The sequence below is a fragment of the Phascolarctos cinereus genome, unplaced genomic scaffold (genome assembly GCF_003287225.1).
Source record: "Phascolarctos cinereus isolate Bilbo 61053 unplaced genomic scaffold, phaCin_HiC Scaffold_4;HRSCAF=312, whole genome shotgun sequence".
NCBI lineage: Eukaryota > Metazoa > Chordata > Mammalia > Diprotodontia > Phascolarctidae > Phascolarctos > Phascolarctos cinereus.
In genome coordinates, this window is record NW_027555847.1 from 15329601 (window position 1) to 15342701 (window position 13101).

Consider the following 13101-nt stretch of genomic DNA (forward strand, 5'->3'; position numbering starts at 1 on the left):
CATCAATGTCTAATCTGCTGCTCAATGACCTTACTGTAATGATGGGCATAGGTGAAGACATAGGAAAAATATGAGGGTAAATTTGGCTCAGGAGATGGAAATGGAAGCAGCCAGAGGCTTGGAATTTATACAGGTGCCTGATGCTTGTAAATTATGAAGGCTCACTTGAGATAAAAGACCTTGAATGCCCTAAACATGGGGAACAATGAAGATCATCACAGCCTATGAAACTGACTATCATTTAAGACAGAAGCTGACTTCTGTCGTAGCACCTCAGATCCAATCAATCTCCAAGTCTGGTTGACTGGGCCTCCATACCATTTTTATTATTATTTTTTTACATTTTCACCCCATTTTCTCTACTCGCAGAGTCACCCTCTGCCCCAAATCAGAGCCGTATCACCTCTTGCTCAGACAATAGCCTCCCTGTTGTTCTCACTTCTTGAAGTCTTTCCCTTATGCAATCCATAGCTGACAAAGTGATTTCTCCTAAACTACAAGTCTGACAACATCATTCCCTGATCAGTGAACTCCAGTGCTAACCTTTTTCTTTTAATTTCTTGGATCAAATACAAACCCTCCTGTTAGCCCTTCAAATGCTTTAAGAGTGGTAACATACCACTCCACCATTTCTTCTCCAGAATCAGCATCCCTAGGTCCTTCTCTTAAGCCTTTTTAGTCTCCCCACCATCCTGACTGTTCTCATCAATACATGCTCTAGCTTGCCAGCTTCCTTCCTAAAGTGTATATGAGAAAATATTTCAGATGTGTCCTGACTAGGGCAGAGTGCAGTGGGCAATTATCACTGCCTTGGAAGGTGAGGTGGCTTGGCTGTGGTCATATAATTCTTGTGTTGTTGCAGAGATTCAAAACTAGCTTTATTTCTACTACACCATGCTGCCTCAAAGAAGAAGAGGATATGAGAATCTGAAGCAATATGAAAAACACTAGAGCACTGAGATTGTCTCAGAGGCTGAGTATTGGTTAGCTAAGGAGTAGGAAGCCTAGCAGCTCCATCTACTAGGTGTATTAGGTGTGCCACTGTAGGTATGAATGTTGCCTATTGGCTCCTGGAAATAGGATACTTGATACCATGCTGCACGAGGACAAGAGGAGGAGTTGGAAATGTTTATCCTGTGGATGATGCCTGCTTACCTCTTTCTTCCAAATGGAAATCAGCTATATCTGCACTGTCTTTGGACACATTGCTACAGTTTCTCCTTCATCAGCTTTTAATGGTGCAATGAACACTGATGTCTCATTGGCTGTGCACATTTGTAGCCCTGTGTTCCTTGTTGTGAATCCTGTCTATGTCTCCATCTATATGCTGAGTAGGCTGCCCTATGTTACATGATGTCCCACGGAGATACCTCTTCTTGTGGAAATGTGTTTAAGATTTACAAAACCCTCTGTGTGCCAGGCATTATACCAAGAACTTGGGGGGTAGGGAAATCATGAAGTACCATCTCATGATTTGTCTCCTCTTTGTCCAGGTTTGAAGGTCATTGTTGGGGCCTTGCTGCGCTCAGTGAAGAAACTGGTGGATGTGATGATTCTGACCATCTTTTGCTTGAGCATTTTTGCCTTGGTGGGGCAGCAGTTCTTCATGGGAAGTCTGAGGTATAGATGTATCAGCAGGTCCTGTTTGAGTATTGTGAATGGTAAATATCTTCCTTTTAAATACTTTATTTCTTTCCCCTGTTGGTCAATAAAGAGTTATTAAGTGCCTACTCAGTTCCAGGCACTGTCCTATGTGCTGAAGTGACAAAAAAGTTAAAAGAAGATCCCTGCTCTATAGAAGCTTAGGAGAAACAATAAGCAAGCAGTTATGCTCGTACATGCAAGTATGCTGTAGACAGGATAAATTGGAGACGATTAAAAGAGGGAAAGCACTAGAATTAAGGATTGGAAAGAGCTTCCTGTAGAAGGTGGGATTTGAGCTGGAACTTTTAAGTATTTGCTGGTATGTATTGCACATTCTGGTTATATGTGTATATACCTAATACATACACACATACACATACACACATATTGCAGAAAGGAAAGGTTTTTTGGTTGGTCTAGAGTTCTCATGAAGCTAAAGTTTATAAGTGAGTTTCCAGAAAGAAGTGTCTTATGTCTACGTGTGCATATGTGTGTGTGCTTTTGTGTTCACAGACTTCCACAAAAATAGAATTCCAAGGCCATGCTCATGGAACATCATTTTTTCCCACTTATTTCGTGACTTTTCTCCCTTGTCACTTCTCTTTCATCTCTTTGATGAATCTTCCCTGGAGTTCCTTCAGGGCACCGTGGGTGGGTCACAACAGCTGGTCTGGACTGGCTTTTATCATCGGCTCTTCAACAAAGCCTTTCTCTGTATCACGCCTCTACTTTCCCACCACAGACACCACTGATGCCCAACATCAATCCCCTTAGAATACTTGACTATTAAATCGAAGACCAAGTTTTGCTTGTATCCTCTTATATGTATTTCTTTCTTTTCCAGAGCCTTTTGAAGCTGAAAACTGTACATTTCTCAAGGATGATGCTGATTTTCTAGGTACAGAAGCAGAGACTTATGTTTAGTTGATCTTTCTTGTTTCGTTTTGTTTTCAGTGAGGCAGTTGGGGTTAAGTGACTTGTCCAGGGTCACGCAGCTAGTAAGTATCAATTGTCTGGTCTGAAACCAGATTTGAAATCAGGTCCTCCTGACTCCAGGGCCAGTGCTCTATCCACTGTGCCATCTAGCTGCCCCTAGTTGATCTTTCTTGCAAGGTTTGTTGAGAATTTTCTAGCCAATTGAATGGACAAAAGACACTGAGAATTTATGTGCCCAACCATCCCCTCACCACTGGTGTCGTGAATCAGCCCACATAGCAGTCCTGCCCAGAGATTTAGAGGCCACTTTTGGTTGGGGAAGTTGGGTTTGGTTGGGGTCTGTGGAGTTTTATTCAAAGGATAATGAATAGAGTCGGAATTTTTTCTGTACATACCAATCTAGGATCAACAGACCCCAGCCACTTTTCAATAAACCAGTCATGAGTAGGCTAGATCAGGAGGCATGCAGGGGAGAGATGATTCCTTTGGCATTAGAGGCGGTACCTGGTGCTCACCTCAGTCATTCCAGTTGCTTCTGTCTACACGTCTGCTTCCTCCCCTCCTCTAAGGGAAGGGCTCCAGGCTAACTGTACATCCTTATCATCCGCAGGCCCCAGCCTAAGACTGTGTCTGCATATAGGGCCTGACCTAACACAGGTGGCTTTGGAAATGATGCCATCTTCTCTGTACCTCTCTGTACTCCCTCCCACGTCCTTCCACTTCATCCTCTTTCTTATGATAACTTTTATTCCTTACCCTGTGTTTGACACCTGGCAATCAGACCTAGTTGGGGCACACGTTCTCTTCAGACAATTTTCTTGATTTCTGTATTTTTCCATGCCCTTCCTTTTTACAGAAAACTGCACTGAAAATAAAAATGAAGGCTCAACTGAAAAAAGATTATGTGGCACCTGGATGGGTAACAGGTAAGTCATCATTCTGCAGCCAGTGGGAATTCTGTGTTTGGTTGTTTTGTCTTTTTCCAAGTGAACTCTTTTGTTCTCATCTAAATGGAGCTATCACCTGCTGTTTGGCTCCTAATGCTATGTATGTCAGAGAAGAGGGGTGACATTACAAGGTATTAGGCTATGTCTGTGAGCCCCTTGGGTTTCATTGTTCGTAATCAAACCTTTGCTCCAGAATTGTTAGCTCTCCCCTTCTCCCTGCCCTCTTTTTGCTCCCTCTCCCTTTTTCTCTCTCTTTCCTCTCCTCTCCCTCCCTCCCTCTTTCTTTCTCTTTCTGTTCCTTCCCCCCTCTCTGCCCCACCTCCCCTTCCATTGCCATGTGTTGTAATCTCTAAGCACGTTGCAGCTCACATTAGAATGTCAGCCATTTCTGAGTGGGGTCGGTTCTGTTGTAGTTCTTGTCTCATCACCCTCACATGTGGGTGGTGCTTGATAGGTATTTATGAAATGGAATTAATACCCTTTCTGGCAAGACATTCCACAACCTTAGCCTGTTAACCTGAGGTTATTTAGTTGTTTCAGGTGTGTCTGATTATCTGTGACCCCATTTGGGGTTTTCATGGCAAAGATACTGAAGTGATTTACCGTTTCCTTTTCTAGCTCCTTTTACAGATGAGGACATTGAGGCAAACAGAGTTAAGTGACTTGCCCAGGGTCACACAGATAGTGTCTGAGGCCAGATTTGAACTCTGGACGATGAGTCTTCTTAGTTCCAAGTTCAGTGCTCTATCCACTATGGCCCCACCTAGCTGCCCACTCTATTAATCTAAATGTGACTTATTTGCAGAGTTCAAAATTATTTTGAGGATCCAAGTCATAGCATTCTTTGTTAACACTGGTCTTCCATACTTAAGAGAAACACTCAAAACTTGATAACACTTTTAATTAATAGAGACATATTCAAGTGCTCTGGAGATACAAAAATACATTAGTTATGTCATGCCCATTTTTCTGACATCTTTGGGTGCATAACAGCAGGGGAGCTCTGATCAACTCAAATCTATGACCTTTGACATGGAATCTAATCTTCTCTTCAGCCATCCAGATATTCGGATATTTTAATTATCTGCTGTCTCAGTGACTTCATTAACTCCCTTGGGTTTCCTTATCTCCCTGTTGTTGGATTTCACACATATCTACCCATCTCTGGTCTCTCTCTTGAGCTCAAGGGTTCCATCACCAACTGCCTGCTGGACCTGTAGAACTAGAATCCTTGTTTTTCTGCAAAGTTCTGCTTAGGATACTTCCTACAGGAGGCATTTCTTGTCTTCTCCAGCTGCTGTGGTCTTCACCCCCAAGTTACCATTTATATATTTTGTATGTATATATGTATGTATGTATGTGTATGTATATACACACACACTTATAATATGTATATGAATCAATAAAGCATTGGAGGAGACAACACACAGGGAAGGTTTCAACTGAGGTCAGATGGAAAGGTCTCCAGATCCTTAGGATACAGTGGAAAAGCAGAGGTGAATGGCCCTTCTTTATTACCGTCTCCCCTGGTAAGTTGATATCAGTTTCTGCTGTCAAGCCATTTGACGCAGCCTAGAACTTTGGGGGTAGTGTTCCTGAGTCTTCAGTAACTGTGGCTGCAGATCCTGCAGAAACATGCTGCATTCTCATTGAGTTTGCCCCCCAGGATTGTGGCTGGAGGGCTGAGGGCATTTTATGTGTATGGACACACACATTTAGACACATTCACACACATATGCATATGGACATGTATGTATAAGTGTCTACTTATGAAGGCATATTATTTATCCTGATAGAATAAACACTTCTCAAGGACAGGGAATCTTTAGAATAAAGGACAAACTTATGACACTCACAGACATAAAAACGGGTGGCCGTTTCATTATCTTCCCTTCTCTTTCTTTTAATTTTTTTGTATTGACGGCTTTTAAAATTTCACTATAAATTCCCCCAGGCTGAGTAGAGTCCAAGCAAGACATGGAGGGGAAAGGTTAGGAGAGAACAGGTGTTCTCTCAGGTTGGGGTTGGGGGGGTCGTTGTCTTCAGGGCAATTTGGAGTTAAATAACAGGGATAGTGAGAGTAACAAGTAGGGGTAGCAGAAGATGGTAACTGAATAGCACACTCAGTCAGTCAACATTTATTAAGCACCTACTATGTGCCAGGCACTGTGCTGAGTTCTGGGGATACAGAAAGAGGCAAAAGACAACCCTTGATCTCCAGGAGCACATAATCTCATGGCTCTGCCACAGGGATTTTGTTTCTTTGCTCAGTGAAAGGGGTGAGAGTGTGGGCAAGGCATAAGGTGAGGGTGCTAGGCTTGGCTTGCCTGCTCCCTGCCTGGTAAGAGGGTGAGGGTGATGCATGACATGGTAGCATGCTCATCAAGGCAGTGGTCAGTGGGTCTCCCTGTTTGGGCCCCAGACCCTGCTTGTCACCTGTCTGGCCTCTAGGCTTGGTGCAAGGAGGGAGGAGGTGCCAAAGGCAGGACACTCACCTTCCCCCTTAAGGAATGTACATTCTATCAGATTCTTGGCATTTCTTTTCCCTGGCAAAATGTCCCTGCTCTTGGTGCCATCCATGAGTTGCCCTTTATCTAGGCAGTCAGGTGGCATAGGGCACAGCATCAGACTTGGAGTCAGGCAACAGGAGTGTGAATCCTCAGCTCCTCAATACCTGCATAAATTCTGAGCACGTCCTCTCACTTCCTGGGCCTCAGTTTCTTCAACTATAAATTAGATAACAACACCTACCTCTCAGGGTTGTCATGATGATTAAATGAAATAATATATGCAAAGTGCTTTGGCAAACTTAAAGCCACATAAATGCTAGTTGTTATTATCATGATCATCATTATCGTTATGCTCCCGTGGAGCATAAGCGGCTCACTGCTTTTTCCTCAGAAGGTTCAGACAGTTAGAAAGGCCCATTTGATAACTCAGACAATCTGCTGCCTCGGGGTTGTGATCTCTTCTCTCTCTTTGGAGTAATTTTCTCTCATTTGCTCCATGGACCTTCTCCCCAATCCTGGGGAGGAACTCCAGCTCTTAAACTAGAGAGAAAGGAGGTGGGCTGCACCGCTGCCCATCCCACCTTCTCTTCTAGCAGGGAGACGCACTTGCAAATTGATGTACCCTGGATCATGATTCATCTGTGTTAGAGACATAAACATGACGATCTCTTTAAGTCCCTAAAACAGTTCCCTCATCCTTTCCCTCTGCTGAAACAGAAACCTACAGTTGTGGCTCTCCCTAGTGACTCAGACTGCTAACTGTCTCAGCCAACTGCTCTTACGTTCACTGATTGCATTGCAAGAGGACTGTGTGGGACCATGGGAGGAACCCTAGGAAACTTGTGTTCTCTCTCCTTCATGCTGAACTCTTGGCAAGGTTGGCCTATGGCTTAAAATTTAAGGTCCTGCTTCCCCCCAAATACTGTGCCCTTCTGGCAAGGTGCTGTTGTCCTATGCAGCCTGTCATGGAAATCCCAACATTAGAGTTCTCTCCTGGTTTTGATGGCAGAGGTGGAGCATTGACTCAAGAAAACTGTAATGTAGATTCCAAGGAGAGAGAAGGATGTCCTTTAGCCATATTCCACTAGGGGTTCTTCTGCTGAAGGGCTGACAAAACCAAGGGGATTTTAGGGAAATTCATCTGCTTGTGGTGTGCAGGTTAGTCTGAATGTCAGAGACCCTGGAGGTGAGGAGATGAAGAACACAAGGAGAAGTCCAGGCACGAAGGATGAGGACTTACTGAAAGAGCAGGGCTTACCTAGGACCCTCAGGGAGTTGGGCACACTGGAACAATGGGGGCTAGAAGGACCCACCATCACTCTGGGATTTTCATGACCAGATTTATTCACTGCTCACGTAAGCCAGTATGATGATGAAAAAACCCAACTGTTGTCCAGGAACACTGTGCTGTGAGCTACATAATGTTTTCTCTCTTTTTTGTTTCCTCTCTAGATCATGTTGCCCTGAGTTTATATGCTGTAAAACTAAGATCAGTCCAGATTTTAATTTTACAAACTTTGACCATTTTGGTTGGGCCTTTCTCAGCATGTTCCGAGTGATGACTCAGGATTCCTGGGAACGTCTTTATCAGCAGGTATTCCAACTTGGGTTGGAAATCTTTGGGCTTAACCTAGCTTCTTCATGCCAAGTTTAAAGTGACATTTCTATGTACATGAATTGGCTTTAAATTTGTTATTTAGGATTGCCCCCTAGAGCTGAGCAGACAAGGGGTGGCTACTTAGGATGAGTGGCTTTCTTGGAGGGTGTCAAAGTTCCCCTTGGCCTCAAACATCTGTCTCTCTCTACTCCCCCCCCCCAAACCTCTCCTCCCTTCAAAAAACAAAAAAGCCACAGTACCTGGAGGTTAAGAAGTACCTAATTTATTCAATTTTTCAGGTTAAAGATTTGGAAATCTCCATTGTTGTTTTAAAATCCAAATTACCCTTAGGAAGGGCTAGTAAATTGTTAATAACCAATCTTAGATTTTATCTGAGGCATTTCACAACACTGGGAATCTCGTACTCCTGGATAATTTCTACTTTCTTATCTACAGACACCACATTTAGTCAATCAACCAACAAGTATTTATTAAATACCTACTATGTGCAGGACACTGAGATGGTTTGAAAGTGTGATATTCTGTAGTAAGGTTTGTTTTTTAAGGCTAGGAGGGCTTAAGCATGTTTGAGAGCAGTAAGGAGGGGAGCTCATGGATAAGGGAGCTTGGAGATTAAGAATCCCTCTTTTAGATTGAGAGTGGGAGGGCTCCAGTTGAAAGGATGGCTAGATCAGAGGGGAAGGGCTCAGCTAAAAGAGTACTTAGCAGAAAGGCTGAGGATGTTGCCTAGAAGGGAAAAGAAAGGAGGACAAACAGAAGTAGCATCAACTAGGTCAGGAGAAGAAAATTGAAGAAGACAATGGGAAGGAGTAGAAAAGACTAGATAATGAGGTGAAAGATAAGGAAAAGGAGAAAAAATGCAAGGAAGAGAAGAAATCCTAATAAAAGGAGGGCCAGTATACCAAACTGTATCAATTTATTTCCTTTTCATTGGTCACCTCACCTATGGCCTGTCATAAAATGGTCCATCCACATATTCTTTAAGAAAGAACCAGTCATTTTCCAAAGATTTCCAAGTCCTTTCAGAAGAATTTTGTTTTTGTCTCTTGACATCCTAATCAAGACCCTTGTAGTTGTAGGATTTCTGGCCATTTTTAGTTTTTACTCCAAGCTGAGCAGCTTGGACCAAGTTTTGATGATGTCACAGACTGCATCACTATACTTTAGCTCCCTCCTCCCTTGATTTCTATGGGCCCCTTCTCCCATTGTTGAGTTCTTCCCACAGCTCCACTTTAAGGAAGGACCTAGAGCTGCTGTCTCGAATTCTCTAGACTTTACCATGTCCCCCAGATAGGTACCCTGGCCTTTTGTGTATTCTATTAGAAGGTAAGTGCTTTGAAGATTGTCTTTCTGTTTGCTTGTATCGCTTAGCACAGTGCCTGGCACATAATAAGCACTTAATAAAAATGCTTATTAATTGACTAGGCTGGTTTTAAACTTCTCCTGTAGCAAGCAGCAAGAAGGTAGCTAGATCAGCTGCCATCATCTCACCTGAAGAGAGACTTAGCTCAACCTTTGGGAAGCAAAGGAGAGATTTCTTTTTTTAATCTTGCTCCCTGTAAATTCCCAGAAGATAGACTTGAGGTTTACTATAAGAAGCTGTTGAAAATGATTTTTCAAGGGGTGAATGGGAGGGAGAGAAAATGGATTTTTGTGAATTGCAAAAAAATTTTTTTAAAAGAAAATAATGTGTGGAGTAAAGTTGTATGAAATGATGATTCAGAGTTTCACATGTATTTCACTTTTTGTGTTCTGTTATGTATCTGCAGATATCACTTTCTTGGTGTTTAAATTCAAAATTAAATTTAAAAATGAAAGTCTATATTTTTTTTTGCTGGAAGAGAAAAAATTCTTGTATTCTGCCTTAATAATGCCTATTAAAATGTTACAACATGAAACAATATCATCATCTTTTTCACCCTAGTGCCCTGCATGTTTTAGGTGCTTAGTAAATATTTGTTTGATTGAATTAAATTCCTTCAGAGGTTGGATATCTACTTGTCCGTGAGGACCTGGGTTCAGATTCTGCCTCTGATGCTTCACTACTTTGGGGACCTTGGACAAGTCACTTGCCCTCTACAACCCCTAATTTTCTGTAAAACTGCCTCTAATGTCCCTTCTCTCAATAAATTTGACCAACTGACTTTAATGGCCTGCATCAAGTCCCTGCTTACCTCCAGCCTCCATTAGAGAGAAATGGGAAGGTTCTTTTGGAGTGCCATTGATAGAAAAGGACTTCTAAATGGGGAGGAGCTGCTTAGTGCCCACACACAGTTTGGTATACTAGCCCTCCTTTTATTAGGATTTCTTCTTCTCTTCTTTGCATTTTGTCTTCTTTTCCTTATCTTTTTTCTCCGTTTCCTTATCTTTCACTTCATTATCTAGTCTTTTCTACTCCTTCCCATTGTCTTCTTCAGTTTTCTTCTCCTGACCTAGTTGCTGCTACTTCTATTTGTCCTCCTCCTGTCTTTTAGGCAACATCCTCAGATCTTTCTGCTAAGTACTCTTTTAACTGAGCCCTTCCCCTCTGATCTAGCCGTCCTTTCAACTGGAGCCCTCCCACTCTCAGTGGCTAGTCTGAAGAATTCCCAAGCCTTCCTAATTAGACCTTTGCAATTCCTCCTCCTCCTCCTTCTCCTCCTCCTTCTTCTTTGTCTCCTCCTCCTTCACCTCCTTCTTTGCCTCCTCCTCCATCTGCCCTTTTGGAAGTCAGAATTACAATGATTCCTGTATGCCTGCATTAGATCATTCAATCTAACCTGTTCCAAAATGAACTTATTCTTTCCTATCTTAAATCTCCTTTTATTCCTTCTCACTTTACTGTTTCTGTCATGAGCACCATCACTCAGCCATTTGCCTGTGTTTCAAACTTTGGTGTTAACTTTAACTCTACTGCCCTTCATTTCCCTTACCGCATTCACTTAATAAGCCCCCTGACTCTCCCTTCAGAATGGCTTTTGTCCATCTACTTTTCTCTATTCCCATTACCCCAGTAATATCCCTGGTATATTCCCCTCCCATTACTACCTGCCTAGACTATTTAAGCAACTTTGTATGAGTTTTCAGGTCTCTATCACATTGCTATTAGATGAATTTTCCTTATTCACATATTTGGTCAACCTTTTTTTGTCCAGAATCTTTAAATGGCTCCCTCTTGCCAACTCTATAAAGTCTAAATTGCACTGCTTGGCAATCAGCCCCCCCCCCATGCCATTTCATACCATTCCCCTGCATGTACCATGTGCTTCTAGTCTCTCTGGCCAAACTGCTTGTTATAGCATGTGATATGAGCCCCCAAGTTTTCTTGCCTTTGCATATCCTTCTGCCTGTACTTAGAATACCCTTCTTCTTCCCCATCGGTTGTTGAAATAGATTATTCTTTCAGCCCCTAGTCAGCAACTGCCTCTACCATGAAGACTTCCCTCACTCATCCAGTCAGTAATGACCTCTCTCTGTTTTTTTTTAAATCTCTATAAGCACATAGTAGGCACTCTAAATGTTGGCCCTCCTCATCATCTTTGTTATTATTATCTCTCTGATGGATTTCGATGTCCTTTAGCTGGCACTAATTACTCTGTGCAAGTGAAAGCAACAGACAATAGATGATATGCTCACCAAACAAGAGCCAGTGTTAGCACCAAGCTCAGTGCTCTGTCCAGAGCAGGCACTTTGTGAGTCGCTGTATCGACTGGACCTCCCTTAAGGATCACTCCAAAGACTTTGCTTTCCTGTGCTCCATGCAGACCCTTCGAGCCGTCGGGCCATTTGCTGTGGTCTTTTTTGTGGTAGTCATCTTCCTGGGCTCTTTTTACCTGATTAACCTGACCTTGGCTGTCGTCACCATGTCATACGAGGAGCAGAATAAAAATGTGGCAGCTGAGACAGAAGCAAAAGAGAAAATGTTCAGAGAAGCTCTGCAGCTGCTAAAGCAGGAGCAGGAGGTGGGTACCCGTGGGGTATGGGTGAGCAAGGCACAGGCAGACCCCGGGAATACTGTCCACATCGGGGAGGTCTGCGTCGCAGGGAGACGCCAGGGGCCAGGGTAGGGCTCAGGGCCACAGTAAGAAAGGGCTTTACATGCTTCCTTTTACTATTGCCTACCTAGTTCTCACCCCCCTATAGACCATTTCTGTGGATGTTGTCAATCGATAAGTAAGGATTTAGTGCTGAAAGTAGGTCAGGCGCTGTGCTAGGCATTGGGGATTCAAGAACAAAAAAGAAAGAATGCCCCTCACCCATCCTGAAGGAGTTTACAGCCTTTTGAGGGGAACCACAGATCCACATACAAAGAAATACAAAATGTATTCAAAACCCGCAGTCATGGGGGTGGAGGGTGACGCTAACTGAGAGAGTCGAGAGGCTTCCTGTAGGAGGTAGTGGTAAAGCCAAGCTGTGAGGGAAGCTCTGGGATTCTAATGGTAGATGTGAGAAAGAAGTGGGCTGGAATTTCTTCTCTGAAAAATGAGGAGAACCAAAGCTCTGCTACTTGCCTCAGAGGAAAGTGAGGGGACTTAATAAATTATAGTTTTAAAACCCTGTGTGAAAATACTCCCGGCAAGTCATTGCAAAGTGGAACTCACCATTTTCTCATGCCACTATGGATGAAGGTGCCCGGGGAGCAGGGCAGGGCCCATGTGCAATTGGGGAGCCCACCAGGGATGTGACCTCTGGGCACATTTCTGCCTTCTCCAAGGAAGAAACAAAGTCCTGAGGAGTTTTGTCTTTCAGGACAAGGGTCATGTGACTTGGTTTTATCTTCTCTCCCTCGGGGAGAAGAATGAGACTTAGCTTCTCTGTGGTCAGTGGCCATCAAACCCGGATTTCGATCGGCAGCCTGGTGTCCAAGAGACTTGTGTGAGGGGGTTCGGTGGAGAGAACCAGTGGTGCCACTCTCTCTGCCCCTTCTTGGACTGCCGCTGTGTTGTTAGAGGGAGTATGTGCCCTTCTTGCCCATACAGGTGGTATTATATAAGGAGCTCCAGCAATCAATTCCTTTTTGAAAAACAAGTTTCATGTCATTAGGACTTCTCTCTGCAATGATTTTGTGGTCTTTTAGGGCCAGGAACATACCTTGTCCTTTGGTGTGTTCCCCAAAGCTCCTGGCACCGTTTCAGTTCTCTGTAATCATCAGGGCCGCTGTGCACAATTACTGTGCTGACTAAGGGGGCATGAGCCCTGCCTAGCTGGAGGCAGGGCCTGGGAGAGCTGCAGGACCTCTCCCTTTGATATTTGAAAGGTATCTTGTTTCATTTGTGCAAATAACTCCTCTGCTAAGGCAAATCCAAATGCATCCACATTCTAGTAGCTGTTTCTGTGAGTCTTGTGGCCTAAAGAGTTGCTCACATGTCGGTCAACCCTCTGGGAATGAGCCTCTCCTCACTGACCAAGGTGGACCTTGGCTGGCATAATCAGCCTTTATGGGCCCAGTCCTTGAAACCTTTTCCAG

General features: G+C 43.6%; 1 protein-coding gene across 1 annotated transcript in view; it reads left to right on the forward strand.

The window, feature by feature from the left end:
• The window catches only part of SCN11A (sodium voltage-gated channel alpha subunit 11), a 150645-nt gene that overhangs the window by 58210 nt on the left and 79334 nt on the right, over positions 1–13101 (forward strand). The window contains exons 11-15 of the mRNA XM_078152077.1: positions 1494–1661; positions 2489–2542; positions 3437–3506; positions 7490–7631; positions 11399–11596. Of these exons, the coding sequence (XP_078008203.1) occupies positions 1494–1661; positions 2489–2542; positions 3437–3506; positions 7490–7631; positions 11399–11596 (632 nt within the window). The remainder of the gene's footprint in view (positions 1–1493; positions 1662–2488; positions 2543–3436; positions 3507–7489; positions 7632–11398; positions 11597–13101) is intronic.